Genomic DNA, 15,507 nt, shown 5'->3' with positions numbered 1-15,507 from the left:
TAGCTCCCCTTTGAAGCTGAACTAAGTCAGGCCATTGGTGTCTCTAGCCTAGTATTTTCCTCTCTGACCATCAGTGGCAATTAACCAAGGCATCAGGAATGGACCTTTTCAAGCCCAGCTTTCCTTTATGCCAGGGACTGGACCCAAGACCTTCTACATACAGAGCAACTGCTATACTGCTAAACGTAATGGGTATTTAGATGTCAACATGTATTTTAATTTGAAGGCTGTACTCAACTAAGTACTAACCAGATGAGACCCACTGAAATTGATGGACCTAAATTAGTCAAGTCCATTCATTTCAGCACAACAATTTTAATATGGACCTTTTAAAGATTTGACTTCATTCATATTTTGGTTTTTTAAAACTTGTTTTTAACCTTTTTATTGACAGTTTTAATGCATATGTTATAGCCTTTGTAAACTGCTTCAAGGTTTTATTTACAATTAAGTGGCATATATGCTGTGTTAAATAAATAAATAGGCTTATTAAAAATGGTGGCATGGATCCAAAGGCCAGTGAGATTCATTCACAGCATACCCACTAGAGTTTGGGAGCTGTTTCCTCTAAAATGACAACCCCCTCCTTGCAATGTTACTTGACAAACCTCTTTTGAAGTTGAGGGGTGTTCCACAAACATTATGGCAATATGGCATGGAGGGCAGCTGCTATTCAAAGGAGAAAAAATAAAACAAAACCCAGTGAGTACACTCATGCCTTTGGCAGCAAGTAGCTTTTTTGGATCCCGGCCAGTTTGTCTAAATTCTAAACATAGCATACATTCCTCATTACAGTTAGAAGTCACTGCTGTTTTAGGCCACAGTTTTAGCAGGGAACAGATTCTGAAGGGCTTGCAGGAAAATGGGGTTACTACATTTGATTTCAACCAAGTTCTGGAAGCTCATGGAGATTTTAATTCGCATTAAAGCAGTTGTATTAGCCTATCCAGTGCTTGACGGTGATGGTAGAATGCTATGTTTCCTCCATTTACAAATACTTGGCATGCATTGGGCAAAGGCTTCATTACTGCTCCAAACAGGGAGGAAAAGAAATTAAATTAAAAAGATGAGAGACAGCAAACAGTCTGCCCAATGCATCCCAATAGGCTAGAACTCATGTGATAAAAATAATAGGAAATTTCCTAGTACTGTACATGGAAGCAGGGTTATAATAGCAGACCTGGTTGTAACTATTAGGCACTGCTATCTATAACTGTGTGCCAAAAATAAATAAATATCAGAGCAACAAAGTAAATTATGCAAATGAATTGTATTAAGGGTGATAGCCAAGATAATTTTAATTTGCTTTCAAGGGTCCAGCTTTTACAAGAACCTACTTTTATTTCTTTCATGGGCTGATAGATGAGAAGGAGGTAAATATATACGGTGGCATCTGATGCAATTCCTATTCAGAGTAGATCCACCAAAGTTGATGGAAACAACTAACATAGGATCATTAATTTCAATACTACTCTGAATAAACTTTGTTGGATAAAACCCATAAAGATTTGAGGATTTTAGGAGCAGCTGCAAATAAGTGTGCTGAAGCCAACTCCACCTTAAAATTGAGCACTTTATGTTTGGATACTATTTGACCTGTGAAATTTCAAGCTTTTATTCTCAAGGATGGAGAATCTGTGGCCCTCCAGATATTGCTGGGCACCAATTCTCATCAGCCCCAGCTAGTGTTGTCCCTCTGTGGACCGAAATATTAAAAAGACAAAAGCCAACGAACACAAACCCTTTTGATTCAGGGCTTGCTCCAATTAATCATGGCCAAGGTTTAATGTTACAAAGCATAGATGCCAAGGACCATCTTTAAGTTGACATTCCTAATCTTTCCCACACAACAGAGTATTCCTCTTTTAAGAGGATGCCTGCTATGATAAATGAGTGTGCTGTCTGGAAACAAGCCATGTCTTCGGATTCAGAAGTTTTGATTCTAGCCACATGCTGACTTATGTAAATTCACTCAATTGGTTAATCAACTACGGAATGATCTCCCCAGGGGGAAACACCTGGTGCCACCACTGGCTTCTTTTAGGCACCAGGCAAAAGCATTCATTTTCAGCCAAGCTTTTGAATGAACTCATCCGTTCATTTATCTACTTATTGCATTTATACACCACTTTTTCCTCCATAGAGCTCAAAGCATGGTTCTCTATTGCCCATTTTATTCCCACAACAGTCAGCCATTAAGCTTCCTGACTGAGTGGGTATCCAAACCCTGGTCTTCTGGGCTATAGTCTGATACTTGTCCTCTCTTAGTGGGTGAGATCTGTTAGGCTTCTTTTTATGTCTACCAATGTTATTAGCTTTTATTTTGTTCTAGCTTTATACTGATTTAATTTTTTTTGCATTCTATCAAAAGTTGCTTTGTTTTTTAAATTTATATAATGCCCTTCATCTGAAGATCACTAGGCGGTTTACAGTATAAAACCACAAAAATACACCACATAATAATGAACAAAACAATACCGTCCAGCTTAAAAGGCCATAGATGGTATAATTAGCCAAAGGCCTGGGAGAGGAGGAATGTTTTCACCTGGTGCCTAAATATACGTAATGAAGGAGCCAGGCGAGCCTTCCTGGGGAGAGCATTCCATGAACAGGGAGCCACCACAGAATAGGCCTGTTCTTATGTTGCCACCTTCTAGATCTCACAGTCACATGAAGAAGGGCCTCAGAAGATGGCAGTATCAGGCAGATGACAGTCCTCCCTCTGTCTTATCCCACCTGCTTCAACTGGCTTCTGGGACAGTTGTTCCTCTGCCCAAGGGTCTGATCAGCACTGTTTCTCAAATAATTTGAATGTGTCAGGGTTTAAAAGGGGACAGCTTGCTCATGTACCTTTCTTTGCACGCTCCTGGACGCCAACACCCTCCACCACTTTTTTGAGACCTGTGTTAATGCGCGCCTGGACATAACTGTAGTGCGTGTGCCGCGGGCCGTGAAGCTGGAGCTGCTGCTTGGTTGAAATTAGCCTGTTGCGGACAGCTTCGTTTTGCTTCTCCAGTTCCCGAACTTTCTCCTGCAGCTGCTCAATCACTTCCTCCATCTCCACGTCCTGACCCAGCCGCTTGGGGCCGCCACCGACCTGCTCAGCTTTTTTCTTGTCGTTAACAAGCCGAATTAACTTGGTGGCCATTCTACCGGGGGGGGGGGGGGTGGAAGAGAGAGAGAGAGAGAGAGAGAGAGAATACAACTTATATAAGATGAAAAAGGTGGTGGTGGCGGCGGGGGGAATTAAGCATAAAAAACATTCTGTTGAAAGGAACATAATCACTGTGAAGACTTCAGTGCAGAACCTGAATAATAAATTTCAGGTTTTGATATAACTATTACTGCCTGTGAAGAACTCTTTGAAGATAATTGAAACCACTGGATAGCAATCTGCTTTATAGCACTGACAAATAACAGTTTCCTAAGGCTTATCATTTAAAGTTTAGTAAAAGGGAGGGACGCATATTTACTCCATATGCTGCTCAAATTTGGAACGCATGACCTTCCTGAGGAACTCTGCATGCTGTTAAGTATAGTTACAGATTGGGGATGTGGTGGGGCCACGTATAAAAGCTTCAGTCCCATATGATATTAAGCTATCCAACGCATGCTTACAATATGTAACACATTCCATTGATGTAGTGCTTCCAGTTTGAGTGCAAAAGTGGAGGGCCACCCCCCCCCCCCAATTTCAGTTCTAAAAACAAGTAGGTGGGCAGGCTCAAAGGCAGGCCTTTAATAGCTCATGTCGCCTTGCTACATCTTACGCTTAGCAAATAATACCAGCGTGCTTAAGAGAGGTTTAACAGTTAGCCGTGGGATATAATTGGATGCAGGAGGTATGGTTTTCATCTAGCTTTAAAAGGATACAAATTTTGCTTTTGGCATCTCAAGAGTTGTACCTTTGATTTCTCTTAGTTTTGATAAACATGGGGAAGCCAGAACAAAAGACAGAGAGGGCACATGGGGGTGATGTAACATACAAGAGCAGAAAACACTTCCAGCAATGAATAGGGTTGCAGAGGGTTGGCGTGGGGTGGGGGTGGGGTGGCGTTGGGGGGGGGGTTCGGGGAAGGACTTGGCATACAAAGAAAGAAAAGGTGGCTTTGATGGAAGAGAGAAGTTCAAGACTTTACAAAATTGGTCGCACATCTTCAAGAGCCGTATCTACTTTATAGGGAGGCTTTTTTTCATTTTAAGAGATCCAGACGGGAGACTGAAAATAGAGACGCACTTCATTTGTTTGAAATGCTTTCCTTTATTTCAGTACAGTACACTGACAATCTTCTTATTTGAAAGAACAAACGTATACATGCGGAGGAAGTTAATAGCTTTGAGATGTCACAGAATAACTTACTCGCCTGTAAGCTACTATCTAAAGCAGCCTTGTAAAATAGCCCCCAAAAGTTATTAGCTTGGGTTTTGTTTGGTTCTTTCCTCATCACCTACTTTCTACTCTTGGAGGGGCTGATACAAGGTGGATGGAATGCTCTGTTCTGCCTAGGCTAGTTCTGCTTAGGAGTAAAAAGCAGGAGAGTGAATCAGTGCTGCCTGCTTCCTCCAGCAGCCTGCCTGGTGTCTATTCCAAGTGAACAGCAAGGTGGTTAACCTCCTGCGCACCCAGCACAGAACTGTAGTGGACTGGCAGTAGAAGGATAACACCACAGCTGCCTACTCACTCAATTTCGATGTTGTATATTCAGCATGGGGCTTCATCTCCTGCACGCCCAGCCCAGAGAGCTGGCAGCAAAGGCAGGGATTGTGCCATTTCTCCACCCCAAGCTCACCATATCTCCACACTAGACACCCTGGAGATTTGCAAGCAGTTTGTTTAGCATAGAAACACAACAGGTTGGTGACGGAGGAAAGTAATGCTCCTTCTCTCTGCAGCCAGCCCTCTTGGTTCTTATGCTGGATGCTTAGGAGTGATCTTGAGCTACTGTACAGCAGGAGGTTGATAGAAGAGAGACTGAGTGATCCTTCCCTCCTGTGGAAGCCCAATCATTTCATGGGAGGAAATTCCTAGTAGGCTACGGCAACCAGGAGAGTAGTTAAAACCCAAGGCTGTTCTCAAATGTGTAGCAGAAACAAAGAAAAACCTGTTTACAATGAGAATGAGCATGAAAGCCAATTGTAGCAGTGGAGAAAACTGGTTAAAGACCAGTTAAGTTGCAGAGAGGGTGCTGCATCCCACATAAATGGCTGAGTTTCAGTGTGTGTGTGTGTATTTGTGTGTGTGTGTATTTGTGTGTGTATAAAAATATTATTATATGAACCACTTACAAATTTTCTTAGTATTGAGGAGTGTATAAATGTATTAAATAATAATAATAATAATAATAATAATAATAATAATAATAATAATAATAATAGCTGAAAGTATGTAAATAGCTTACCATTCCACTGAGAGGCAAAGGTCCCCAAACTTTTGCTTTAGAAGAAGAGATGGAAGTCTCACCTTTTAATTTTATCTTCTTGCTTATGTGCATGTTGTTTAAGCAAGAGGTTCTCCTCGTGCAAGCGAAAGTATCGGTCTTCCAGCTCCTCTCTGCTGATTCGCGAAATCCCATGTCGAGCCTTGACATTTAGGACCATTGATGGCTCTGCAACAGAGAGGATGTCCAAGGGACTATACACACACACACACATATATACATATATATATATCTATATATACACACACATATATGTGATTACACATACCAGAAACTTGCTGAATATGGGCCCTACCACCATTTTCTCAGTTGCTGTTGGAACATAAATTGCTTCATGTTTTCTGTGGAGTCCTGGGTGGTCGGAAGATGACTAGCATGTAACTGGCAAAAGACAGTCATTAAAAGGTTTGGGGCATGAGGTCATGAGGACAACACACAGCTCTATTCCTCTGTTTGAGGAGGAGTCAAGAATGACTGTGCGTGACCTGAATGTAGTAGTGGACTAGATGAGGGTCAATAAACTTGCTGAATCCTTTTAAATTGAAGGCCCCATGGGCAAGGGACGCAGGCAATTTCCCTGTTCCGGATGGGGCTGGGCTCTCTCTGAAGGAACAAGTTATGTAGCATGGTGATGCTCCTTGATCTATCGCAGGCACTAGGGGATCAAGTCACCTCAGCAGCAAGGGGCACCTATGATCATCTTTGGCTGGTATGCCAGCTACAACTGTTCCTGGACAGGGGTGACTTGGCCACAATGAGCCATGCAGGCATTGGTAACCACAGAGACAAGACTATTGTAATGCACTCAATGTGGGGATGCATTTAAGGCTGGTCCTGAAATTGGAGCAAGACCTGTTCACTGTGCCACAGTCTTCTGAAGTCCATCACATGGCTATGCATCAACAGGCCTATTCTGCGATGGCACCTATTCTACAGAACAGTCTCTATTACCAGTTTTGATTGTTGTGAATGCCCTTAATAACAAATGAACACAAAATGGTATAAAATGATTGCTCTTTATAGTATATTTGCACTAGACTGTGGCCATAATATTTAGCGAGGTTCTAAAGGTAGGGACTGAAGGACATCAGACAAAATTAGTGAGAGAGTCTGCCAGTTCCCTGGTCCACTTTACTTGCCTTGCTGACCTGTTGCTGGCTGCTCTTTACCCAGTGGGGGTTAAGAGCTCTGTACGTGTTCAGGGGAACTTCTTTTGAATGCAGGGAGCCATTCCCAATTCAGTCACCAATGTAGAGCAAATCCAGGCAGACCTGGTGGGGGTTGGCAAGTAGAACCCCAGGGAGTGGGAAGAGCCCAGATAGTTGTTACTACTACTACTACTACTACTACTACTACTACTACTACTAATGCTGTGAATACATGTGTTCCAGACTCTATTGCCTGGCTTCCACAACCTGAAGATGTTTTGTATTACAACTAGCAGCCCCAGGCATGGAAGCCCTAGGTATGCTCTCCAGGAGTGCTCAGTCCAGACCCTCTTTTCAGTTTCCTTGACCCTCTGGATAAATTTTCCCTTTCAAAGGAACCAGCTGATTAAAACGTGTAAGAAGTGGAACAAACCTTGCTGCCCTATGAGATTTAGACCTATGTCTCTCACCGGTAGATCCTCTGATGTTTCGTCAGCTGCAGCAGACATGACTGAGCTGTGGATGACAAAACCCAAAGAAAGATTCTCTCTGTAACGTAAAATTGCACAAGCACCACACACTGTAAATTACGTGAGATTACGGTAAATGAGAGTGAAAAGTAATGACAGATTCTGGAAGAACTCTTTTACGTCGTCTTCACCACACAGAAACCACAACACCAGGGGCATCATAAAGTTCTATTTTAAAAGTTGTTTGGCGTATAATCATATTCATTCATATAGTTTAATTTTTTTAATGTAGATTTTGCAGCTCTTAATTCCAGATACACGTGCCCATGTAGAGTGTAATTGATTTTGTAAAAAAAAAAAAAAGTCAACAGGGCTACATGAATCAAAGGGCTTGTAGTTTCAGCACACAAAACAAGCCAATATTGTGCTTCAATGACCTTGGACCTAATTTGCTGGTTATACACACATGAGAGTGCTATGGTGCCCATGTCCTCCAGATAGGCTTCCCATGGGCATTTGGCTAGCCACTGTGAGAAAAGAATGCTGGAGCAGGCAGGTCTTTGGTCTGATCCAGCAGGGCTTTTCTTAGACATACAGTACTGCACAATGCAGAATAGGTTCCAGAAAGCCACAATTTAAATAGATCAAGGGTGAGATTCTAGAGTCATCTACTTGAAAGTCTGCCCCACTGATTGGAGGACTAGCTTCTGAGAAAACACATACTGGATTACACGGCAACACATACTGGATTACACAATTAATTGTGGCTGCAAACCTATTTGGGTTTAAGTCCCACTGAAATCAATTAGATTTACTTCTGAGCAAACATGCACAGATTCACATGGCATAATTTTTGTCAGTCAGGTGACCCTAATTTTATATAACATAAGGATAGAACTGTATAAGTACTCTCTGCTGGATACCTCTGGTGTCAGAGACAAGGCAGGTGGCAATTTGCAAACAGGGAGAGGGCATTTTCAACTTTACTGCCCTATCTCCTTTGCAGTAAGCTCACCTGGTATCTACCTTGCAATTTTTTAAGTGCCAGGCAAACACTTTACACCGTATTCTGTTGCTTTAATTAAACTGCTGTTTATTCACATTGCTTGCTTTAGGCTTCACACCCACATATGTTTATCTGAAACATTTCTATACTACCTGGAGCCTATTTAGGTTTTCGTACTGCCAATTTTAGCACAGTAAAAATACAATAATAAAACAAGAGACACAAAGCTTTAAAACAACTAAAATCACAGTTTAAATACCTGAGTGAGATATTTTAGCTGTTTGTGTGACAACAAGGAGAGTTAAAAAAAATGCAGCATGGGGTCAGGATATATATTTTGGAACATGTCAGATAATAAGAAAAATGCTGTAGCTGAGTAGCAGAGCATTTGCCTGGTATGTAAAAGGTAAAGGGACCCCTGACCGTTAGGTCCAGTTGTGGCCGACTCTGGGGTTGCGGCGCTCATCTCGCTTTACTGGCCGAAGGTCAGCTTCCGGGTCATGTGGCCAGCATGACTAAGCCACTTCTGGCAAACCAGAGCAGCGCACGGAAACGCTGTTTACCTTCTCACCGGAACGGTACCTATTTTTCTACTTGCACTTTGACGTGCTTTCGAACTGCTAGGTTGGCAGGAGCAGGGACCGAGCAACGGGAACTCACCCCGTCGCGGGGATTCGAATCACCGACCTTCTGATCGGCAAGTCCTAAGCTCTGTGGTTTAACCCACAGCGCCACCCGCGTCCCTTGCCTGGTATGTAGAAGGTCCTAAATTCAATCCCTTGAATCGCCAGGTATTTATTTTATTTACTATTTATTTATTGCATTTATTTCCCACCTTTCTCTCCAAAGACTTCAAGGTGGCGTACATGGTTCCCCACCTCCTCATTTAATTCCCATGACAACCCTCTGAGGCAAGTTAGGCTGAGAGATTGTGACCAGCCCAAGGTCACCCCGTGAACTTCATGGCCGAGCATGGATTTGATCCCTGGTCTCCCAGGTCCTAGTCTTACACTCTTACCACTACACCACATTGATAATAAGAGAACCTTGCCTGAAACCCTCTGGAACTGCTGCCAGTCAGTGTAGATAATACTGAGCTAAATGGACCAATGGTCTATATTCCTATGAAAGTTCTGAACACTCACTTGTGCCTGTTTTTTTGGAAAAAAGGTTTTGTTCTCTTGATTATTTTTGCTCTAATTATGAACTATATGGTGGTAGTGGTCTGGATGTTTATTTTTACTGATGCCTGTTCACTAGAGAAACCCCCCTCCCCCACTATTTCACTTTAAGAAACATGCCCGAGTTTGCTCATTTCCTCCTCCCTCCTCACATTTTTTCCTTTTGTATCATTTATTTCATTTTGTTGAACAAAAGTTATATACTGCTTAGCTGTAAGAAACACCTAAGCGCTTTACAGAGCTAGACAATAAAACTTTTTTAACCGTCTTGTTTTAAATGATTATACTGTATGCAAGTCATTTTGGGAGTCTTTTTTTTTTTTGCTGAAGAGTAGGGTAAAAGAAGCTAAATAAATAAAAGTTAGCTTTCAGTTCTTTTATTCTCATTCCTTACAGTGTTGCAATTTAATCGTATGCTACCTTGGGAGGATTCCCCTTCTTTAAAAGCATTGTAACATTGTTACATTAAATAGTAACAATGAGCAACAAATACATCCTTCCCTTTTACTGGTAACATTTTATTTTCTTAACTTACAATATACAACATTAGAATAGTTTGACGGTGGGGATGTGGAGGGTAACAAACAATTCAACAACTTTTCAAATGAGTTAAATAAGAAGCCATTTACACACACTAATTTATTTCGATTTTAAGATGTGCAGTATCTAATTAAAACATCAAAAGCAAAAACATCATTAAAATGCAAGCCAATTCCTTTTTTAAAAAAATAAAAAGAGGTACCGGTTATCAAATCACCCTATGCAAAAACAAACACCATATCAAATCCCAGCCTAAATATGCATACATTTACATACATTGCAGTTTAAATTTGCATAAAAATCTCTCCCCTTGCCACCTCAGAGCCAAACCCCCTACAAAACCACCCATTTCTTAGACATACTTCCCCTCCCCCGGAGGCCCCAATCCAGCAACTCACAGCTGCCCAGTCCTCCTCCTCCTCCGGTCCGCCTCCGCCCTCTCCGCATCCCTCGTTAGCAACCGCCTCCGTTGCTATCCCTCCAGAGTCACTTCCGTTCTCGTTCAAGGAAAGGCGGGGAAAGAAAAGAAAAGGGGCGGGCTTCCGCGCGGACTCCTTTTCCCGCGCACCCCCCGCAGAGCCTGCCGGGAGTCGTAGTTCTAAGGAGGAGAATTCCCTTGCGAACCTGTAGCGGCTGAGAACTACTGAAGGCGTGCGCTTCCTAAATATTCCCCTTCCCCGCTCAGTTTGCCGCTAGCGGAAGTTCCAGCGTGCATTGTGGGAGTTGTGGTTCCTCCTGCCAAGCCCAGCCGGCTATGCTATTTTTTTTTGTCCGGAAGGAAGGAGGCTTTTCTTCGCAAGGGCGGGCCTTTTGCATGCGAGGCAAAGTGCGCAGCCCGGGCAGGAGAGCAGCATGAAGCGGAGAGGAGCAGGGGAAAGAGAGAAGGATGTAAAGGTAATTCACAGCTAGCTCTGTGCAGGTGGAAATACTTAACATTGGACAATTGCATCCCCTCTTATCTCACAGCCAAGAGCTGTTTATCTGCTCATTGCATTTGCATTTGTACATTTATATCCCACACTTTCCCTCCAAGGAGATCGAGGCAGTGCACATGGTTCTCTTCTCCTCCATCCACCCCTTTTATCTTCACAACAACCCTGTGAGGTAGGTTAGGCTCAAAGTGGCCCGAGGTTAACTGGTGAGTGGCGACTTGAACCCCAGTCTCCTAGATACTAGTCTGACAGCCTGACCACCACGCCACACCGGTTCCGAGTTGCTCCCCACTGTAATGTACATCGCACAATGGTACAAGCTTCTGCATAGTTCATTTAGAAAGAAGGCCCACAGATTTTAATACATGCTTATTTTTAAGTAAGCCCCACTTGTTCTCAGGTAAGTGTGCAATGGACCACTTACCTTACTCTTTGATCAGCATGTATGTACTGATTTCAAAGGGGCTTTACTTTGGGTTCAGGATTGCTACTTTGTAGCCTGATCTTTTGAATAAATATTTTTTATTAGTTTTCCAATATTTACCCAATATTACCCCAATTATACAAATACCAATTAATATCAAATTAATTCAAGATTTATACAATTTATTTAGAGTGGTTTCCCACGCTCCGTGATCAGTGCGTTCATCCAGTTCTTATATTACTGCGATTCATTTTCTTATTAACTTCAAATTACATTTCAATTGATGTATTAATCTTTTAAATAACAACTGCATTAGTGATTTCTATTCATGTTGTTATATTATTTAACTTTTCATAGGATTTCAAATGGGAGCTCTAATTATTATTATTTTTCACAGCATGTGTCAGTCTAAATATGTTCAGTTATGGATTCCTTGGCCTTTATCTGCTGTCCCATCCTTGAAATTCTTCCACTGTTGCTGCTGTGTATTCCCAGCTGGGGTGGAGCTGTATTCCCAGAGATTCTCGAAAGATGTAGCCTGGTTTTATGTATATTTACTTGGAAATAAGCCTCAAAACTATTGGCACGGTTATTTATTATACTTTTGTTTCATCCTTTGTCCCAAAAGGAGCCCAGGGGAGTATGCAACAAAGTACAGTTGCAATAATCAAAACAAATTAAGCATAATATCATAATAAAATATTGCTAAAACAAATAAATACAGTTGGTTTAGATAAACATGCATAGTCTTACAACCTTGTTGCAACAAATCCTTTGCATTTGTTTGGCTCTTATATTTATATTCTGCTCTTTGTCCATGGTACCTAGGATGTTATACATGATTCTTGCTCTGCCCCCCTGTGCTTTTATCTTTGCAATAACTTTTTGAGGTAGGCTAGGGAGTGAGGTAGTTACTGGCCCAGGATCACTGGGTGAGCTTCATGGCCAAATGGGAATCTGAACTTGAGTTTGCCAACTCCTAGTCAGACACTCAAACCATGATTTTACTCTGCTGTTTACTTGGAAATGTCCCACTGATTTAATTGGAATTCATTCCCTATAATAATTCACTTGATTGCAGCCTTACAGGCTCGAAGAGTGATTCACTATGGTAGCACAGAGTGCTTTGACTGATGTCCCAGCTTTGACTGATGTCCCAGCAGCAACGCTATCTGGACAGGGGTAGCCTAACTTCTGTTGCCTATGCTCTGCTAAACTCGAGGTTAGATTACCACAAAACATTCTATGTAGTGCTGCCTCTGAAGACTGTTTGGAAACTTCAGCTGGTGCAGAATTCAGCGGTCAGGTTGCTTACTGGGGCAAGACGGTTTCAGTCTGTGGTGTAATACCTTTGATGGCCCTTACACACACATGTAGTATCTCTTACAACCTTCAGCCAGCAGCCAAAGACTTTTTCGGTTTAGACATGCTGGATAGCTCAGTCGGTACAGCATGAGACTCTTAGTCTCACGGTTATTGCTCTATGTGGGGCTCGAACCTATATTGCAGGGGGTTGGACTAGATGACCCTTGTGGTCATTTCCAACTCTACAACTCTATGATTCTATGCCTCAGAATAGTTTGATGACACAGCACACACTTTGCATGCAGAAAGTTCCAAACCCCATCTAAGTGTCTCCAGTTAAAAAAACAAACCAAATGAGGAAAAATCTCTGCCTGAGACCCAGAAATAGGTCAGCCTTCTTCTCCTTCTTCTTCTGGCCACTAGACATGGTTGATGGGAGTTGTAGTCCAACATCTGCAGGGCACCATGTTGGGGAAGGCTGGAGTAGACAGCCCTCAACTAGGAGAGCAAACAGCTTCACATCGCCTTATGTAACCTCCCCAGTTTTCCTTGGGACTCCCTTCCCTATCTTTCCGAGCATAAATTTCTCCCGCATTACGATTTTTCGTCCAGGGAAGTATTTTGCAGAGATGCTCTTGTCAATGAAAATTTTCCGGTGGGAAGGGCCCCGATGGGGCATTATTGGCCTCCAAATGCTATTAATGTGACAGCTTATTGAGAAATGGTGTGTGTTTGATGTAATGCATTACCTATATGTTGGAAGCGGTGCACAGATTCGGGGAGGGGTGCGTGTGAAACATAAGATGGAGAGCGTGGCAAATGTTCTCTGCTTTAAAATTCATCACACCGACGCCGGTTCAAATTGCCCCAGCTGTTAACGCAGGGACCATTACAGTAATGGCCTCTGCAAATGAAGGAGAACCAACACACACACACTTTATTACCAGCGGGGTAATTTTCTCTTCATCTGTAATAGCAGCAGAGCCACGTATTGATCAGCCCATCAAGATACTAATCCTCTGTAAAATTACTTGTTATAACTGAAAATGTGTTAATCCAAATCAGCCTGTGTCCTGACTTTCTACTTGCTATTGAATACAGGCCATTAGATCGTTTATTTTTCATGATTTAAAGCCTTTAAACATTGATAACAGTTGGATCTTCTTTTGCGAGAATGGACACTTAATCTTCACTTATAGCCCAAGGATGTCTTCTGGTTTTAAACAGAACATCACCCACTTAATTAAAGAGCAGTGTCTGTCTTGGCAGTCCTGAATTATGCTGGTGCTTTAGGTTGCTTCAGATTTATGAAGAGGCTAAATATAAAACTGGATGTAAACCTGTGTGTCTATGTGTTTGTGTGCTGTAAATAAGGCCAGGATGCATCTTGCCCAGGTTTAAACACCTGTGGATGCAAGGGTTATCTGGAAGTTCTGAGGATGTAAGGTACTTAAAATAAATATATATATTACATGTTTGCCTCACATTTTATTGAATTGTGTCTTGCAAGGATAATGTTTCTTAGACTAATGCATGAAAATCTACATTAGAGTTAGTATTGCAGTGCAGTATAAGAGCATGAGCCCTGCTGGATAATCTAGTCTAGCATCTCCTATGTTAGCCAGCCAGATGCCTCTGGGAAGTCTGCGAGCAAGACAGGATGGCAAAAAGCCTTCTCCTGCTATTGGTTTTCCCGCTGGAAAAGTCACTGAAATAACACATGAACACAGAGTCCAAAGAGAAAAGCCCTGATAACACCTTATTGAGCAAACCGAACAAAAACATGGTGTAAACTGAGGAAAAAGGAACAGAAATGTTTTGTGTTTCTTAGTTCAGACCCTGTGCAGGACAGGGAGACATGCAACTACATTAACACAGGAAAGCTGCCTTGGAACTACACAGCCAATCAGAGTACGAGTTACCTCCGCAAGAATCATGCTGCTATGGTTGCTAGGCAACACCTTCCCCCATCCCCCTCTTGGACTTGCTGACCACCGAATTAACCCTTAAGGCACACATGGAATGATCTCTGTTGCTGCCCTTCCAACAGTCCCCTCAAATTGAATTCAGTGTGGCATGTTTCCTCCACATCTGGAGGAAGCCTATAGCTATTACTGCTCGTGTCATCCATATTGTTAGACACCCTCCATGAATTGGCTTAATGCCTATTAAAGGCCTCTAAGAAAGTGGCATAACCATGTCTCATGGCAGAGAACTGAATATATTAATTATGCATTGTGTGAAGAAGTAAGTTTGTATTGTTCAACCTGTTTAATTTTATTTTCCATTCCTTAAAGCAGGGAGGCAGGCTGAATCTTCTTTCAGCCTGAGGGCCACATTGGACAGCCTTCCTGGGACGACATTGGATGGCCCCAAATTCTAGTACTATGAGAGAGGGAGGCAAAACTTCTCTGTATCCACTTTTGCCACACCATGTGTAATGTTATTCACCTCTATCATGTTTTCCCCCTTACTTACCTTTTCCTTAACTAAAAAGCCCCCACAGAAAAGCCATGGGTGTTCTACCAAAATGAGTCTTCCTCTTTGCCTCTTCTGTTCACTTCAGGGCACTCAGAGCAAAGTCTCCGACGAGTATCTTAATTGCCGTATTTTTCGCTCCATAAGGCGCACCTAGTTTTTAGAGGAGGAAAACAAGAAAAAAAAATATTCTGAACGAAACAGTGGATGTATGATTTTTGTGGTTCATGCTGTGGCCACAGACATGTGATTTGACGGTGAGTTTGGGGTAGCCCAATGCAAAAATCTTGAGAATCCATGTGGATCCGTGCTTTGTAACCACATTTTTGCGCCATTGTGGCTCCAGGCAACAGTGGGTGCGTGATTTTTTGGGTGCAGGCTGTAGCCATGGACATGCTATGTGATCTGATGGTGAATTTGGGGTCATCCAATGCAAAAATCCTGGGGATCCATGTGCTTTTACCTCCCCCCTCCCAGGCAGCCTCCTTTATGTCTAGAGTCCCTTATCTCCCTCCTGATCCCTTGCCGATCAGCTGCTCAGCGGCTTTGTTTCAACACCCCCTTCCCTCTTTTTTTTTTAAAAAA

At 42.4% G+C, this 15,507-nt stretch overlaps 2 protein-coding genes across 6 annotated transcripts in view; one reads left to right on the top strand and one right to left on the bottom strand.

Annotated features, from left to right (window-relative positions):
• RPGRIP1L (RPGRIP1 like) overlaps positions 1–10,303 on the bottom strand; it is a 77,416-nt gene extending 67,113 nt beyond the window's left edge. For all 5 annotated transcript variants that reach the window (XM_077931548.1, XM_077931549.1, XM_077931551.1 and 2 more), the window contains exons 1-4: positions 10,182–10,303; positions 7,020–7,102; positions 5,462–5,606; positions 2,851–3,149 (exon numbers count right to left, since the gene is read on the bottom strand). In XM_077931548.1, the coding sequence (XP_077787674.1) occupies positions 2,851–3,149; positions 5,462–5,606; positions 7,020–7,095 (520 nt within the window). In that variant the 5' untranslated portion in view covers positions 7,096–7,102; positions 10,182–10,303. The remainder of the gene's footprint in view (positions 1–2,850; positions 3,150–5,461; positions 5,607–7,019; positions 7,103–10,181) is intronic.
• Positions 10,304–10,506: 203 nt separating this feature from the next.
• FTO (FTO alpha-ketoglutarate dependent dioxygenase) overlaps positions 10,507–15,507 on the top strand; it is a 247,381-nt gene continuing 242,380 nt past the window's right edge. The window contains exon 1 of the mRNA XM_077931554.1: positions 10,507–10,677. Within this exon, the coding sequence (XP_077787680.1) occupies positions 10,636–10,677 (42 nt within the window). The 5' untranslated portion in view covers positions 10,507–10,635. The remainder of the gene's footprint in view (positions 10,678–15,507) is intronic.

The sequence above is a fragment of the Podarcis muralis genome, chromosome 7 (assembly GCF_964188315.1).
Source record: "Podarcis muralis chromosome 7, rPodMur119.hap1.1, whole genome shotgun sequence".
Taxonomy (NCBI): Eukaryota; Metazoa; Chordata; class Lepidosauria; order Squamata; family Lacertidae; genus Podarcis; species Podarcis muralis.
This window is presented reverse-complemented; position numbering and strand designations above follow the sequence as displayed.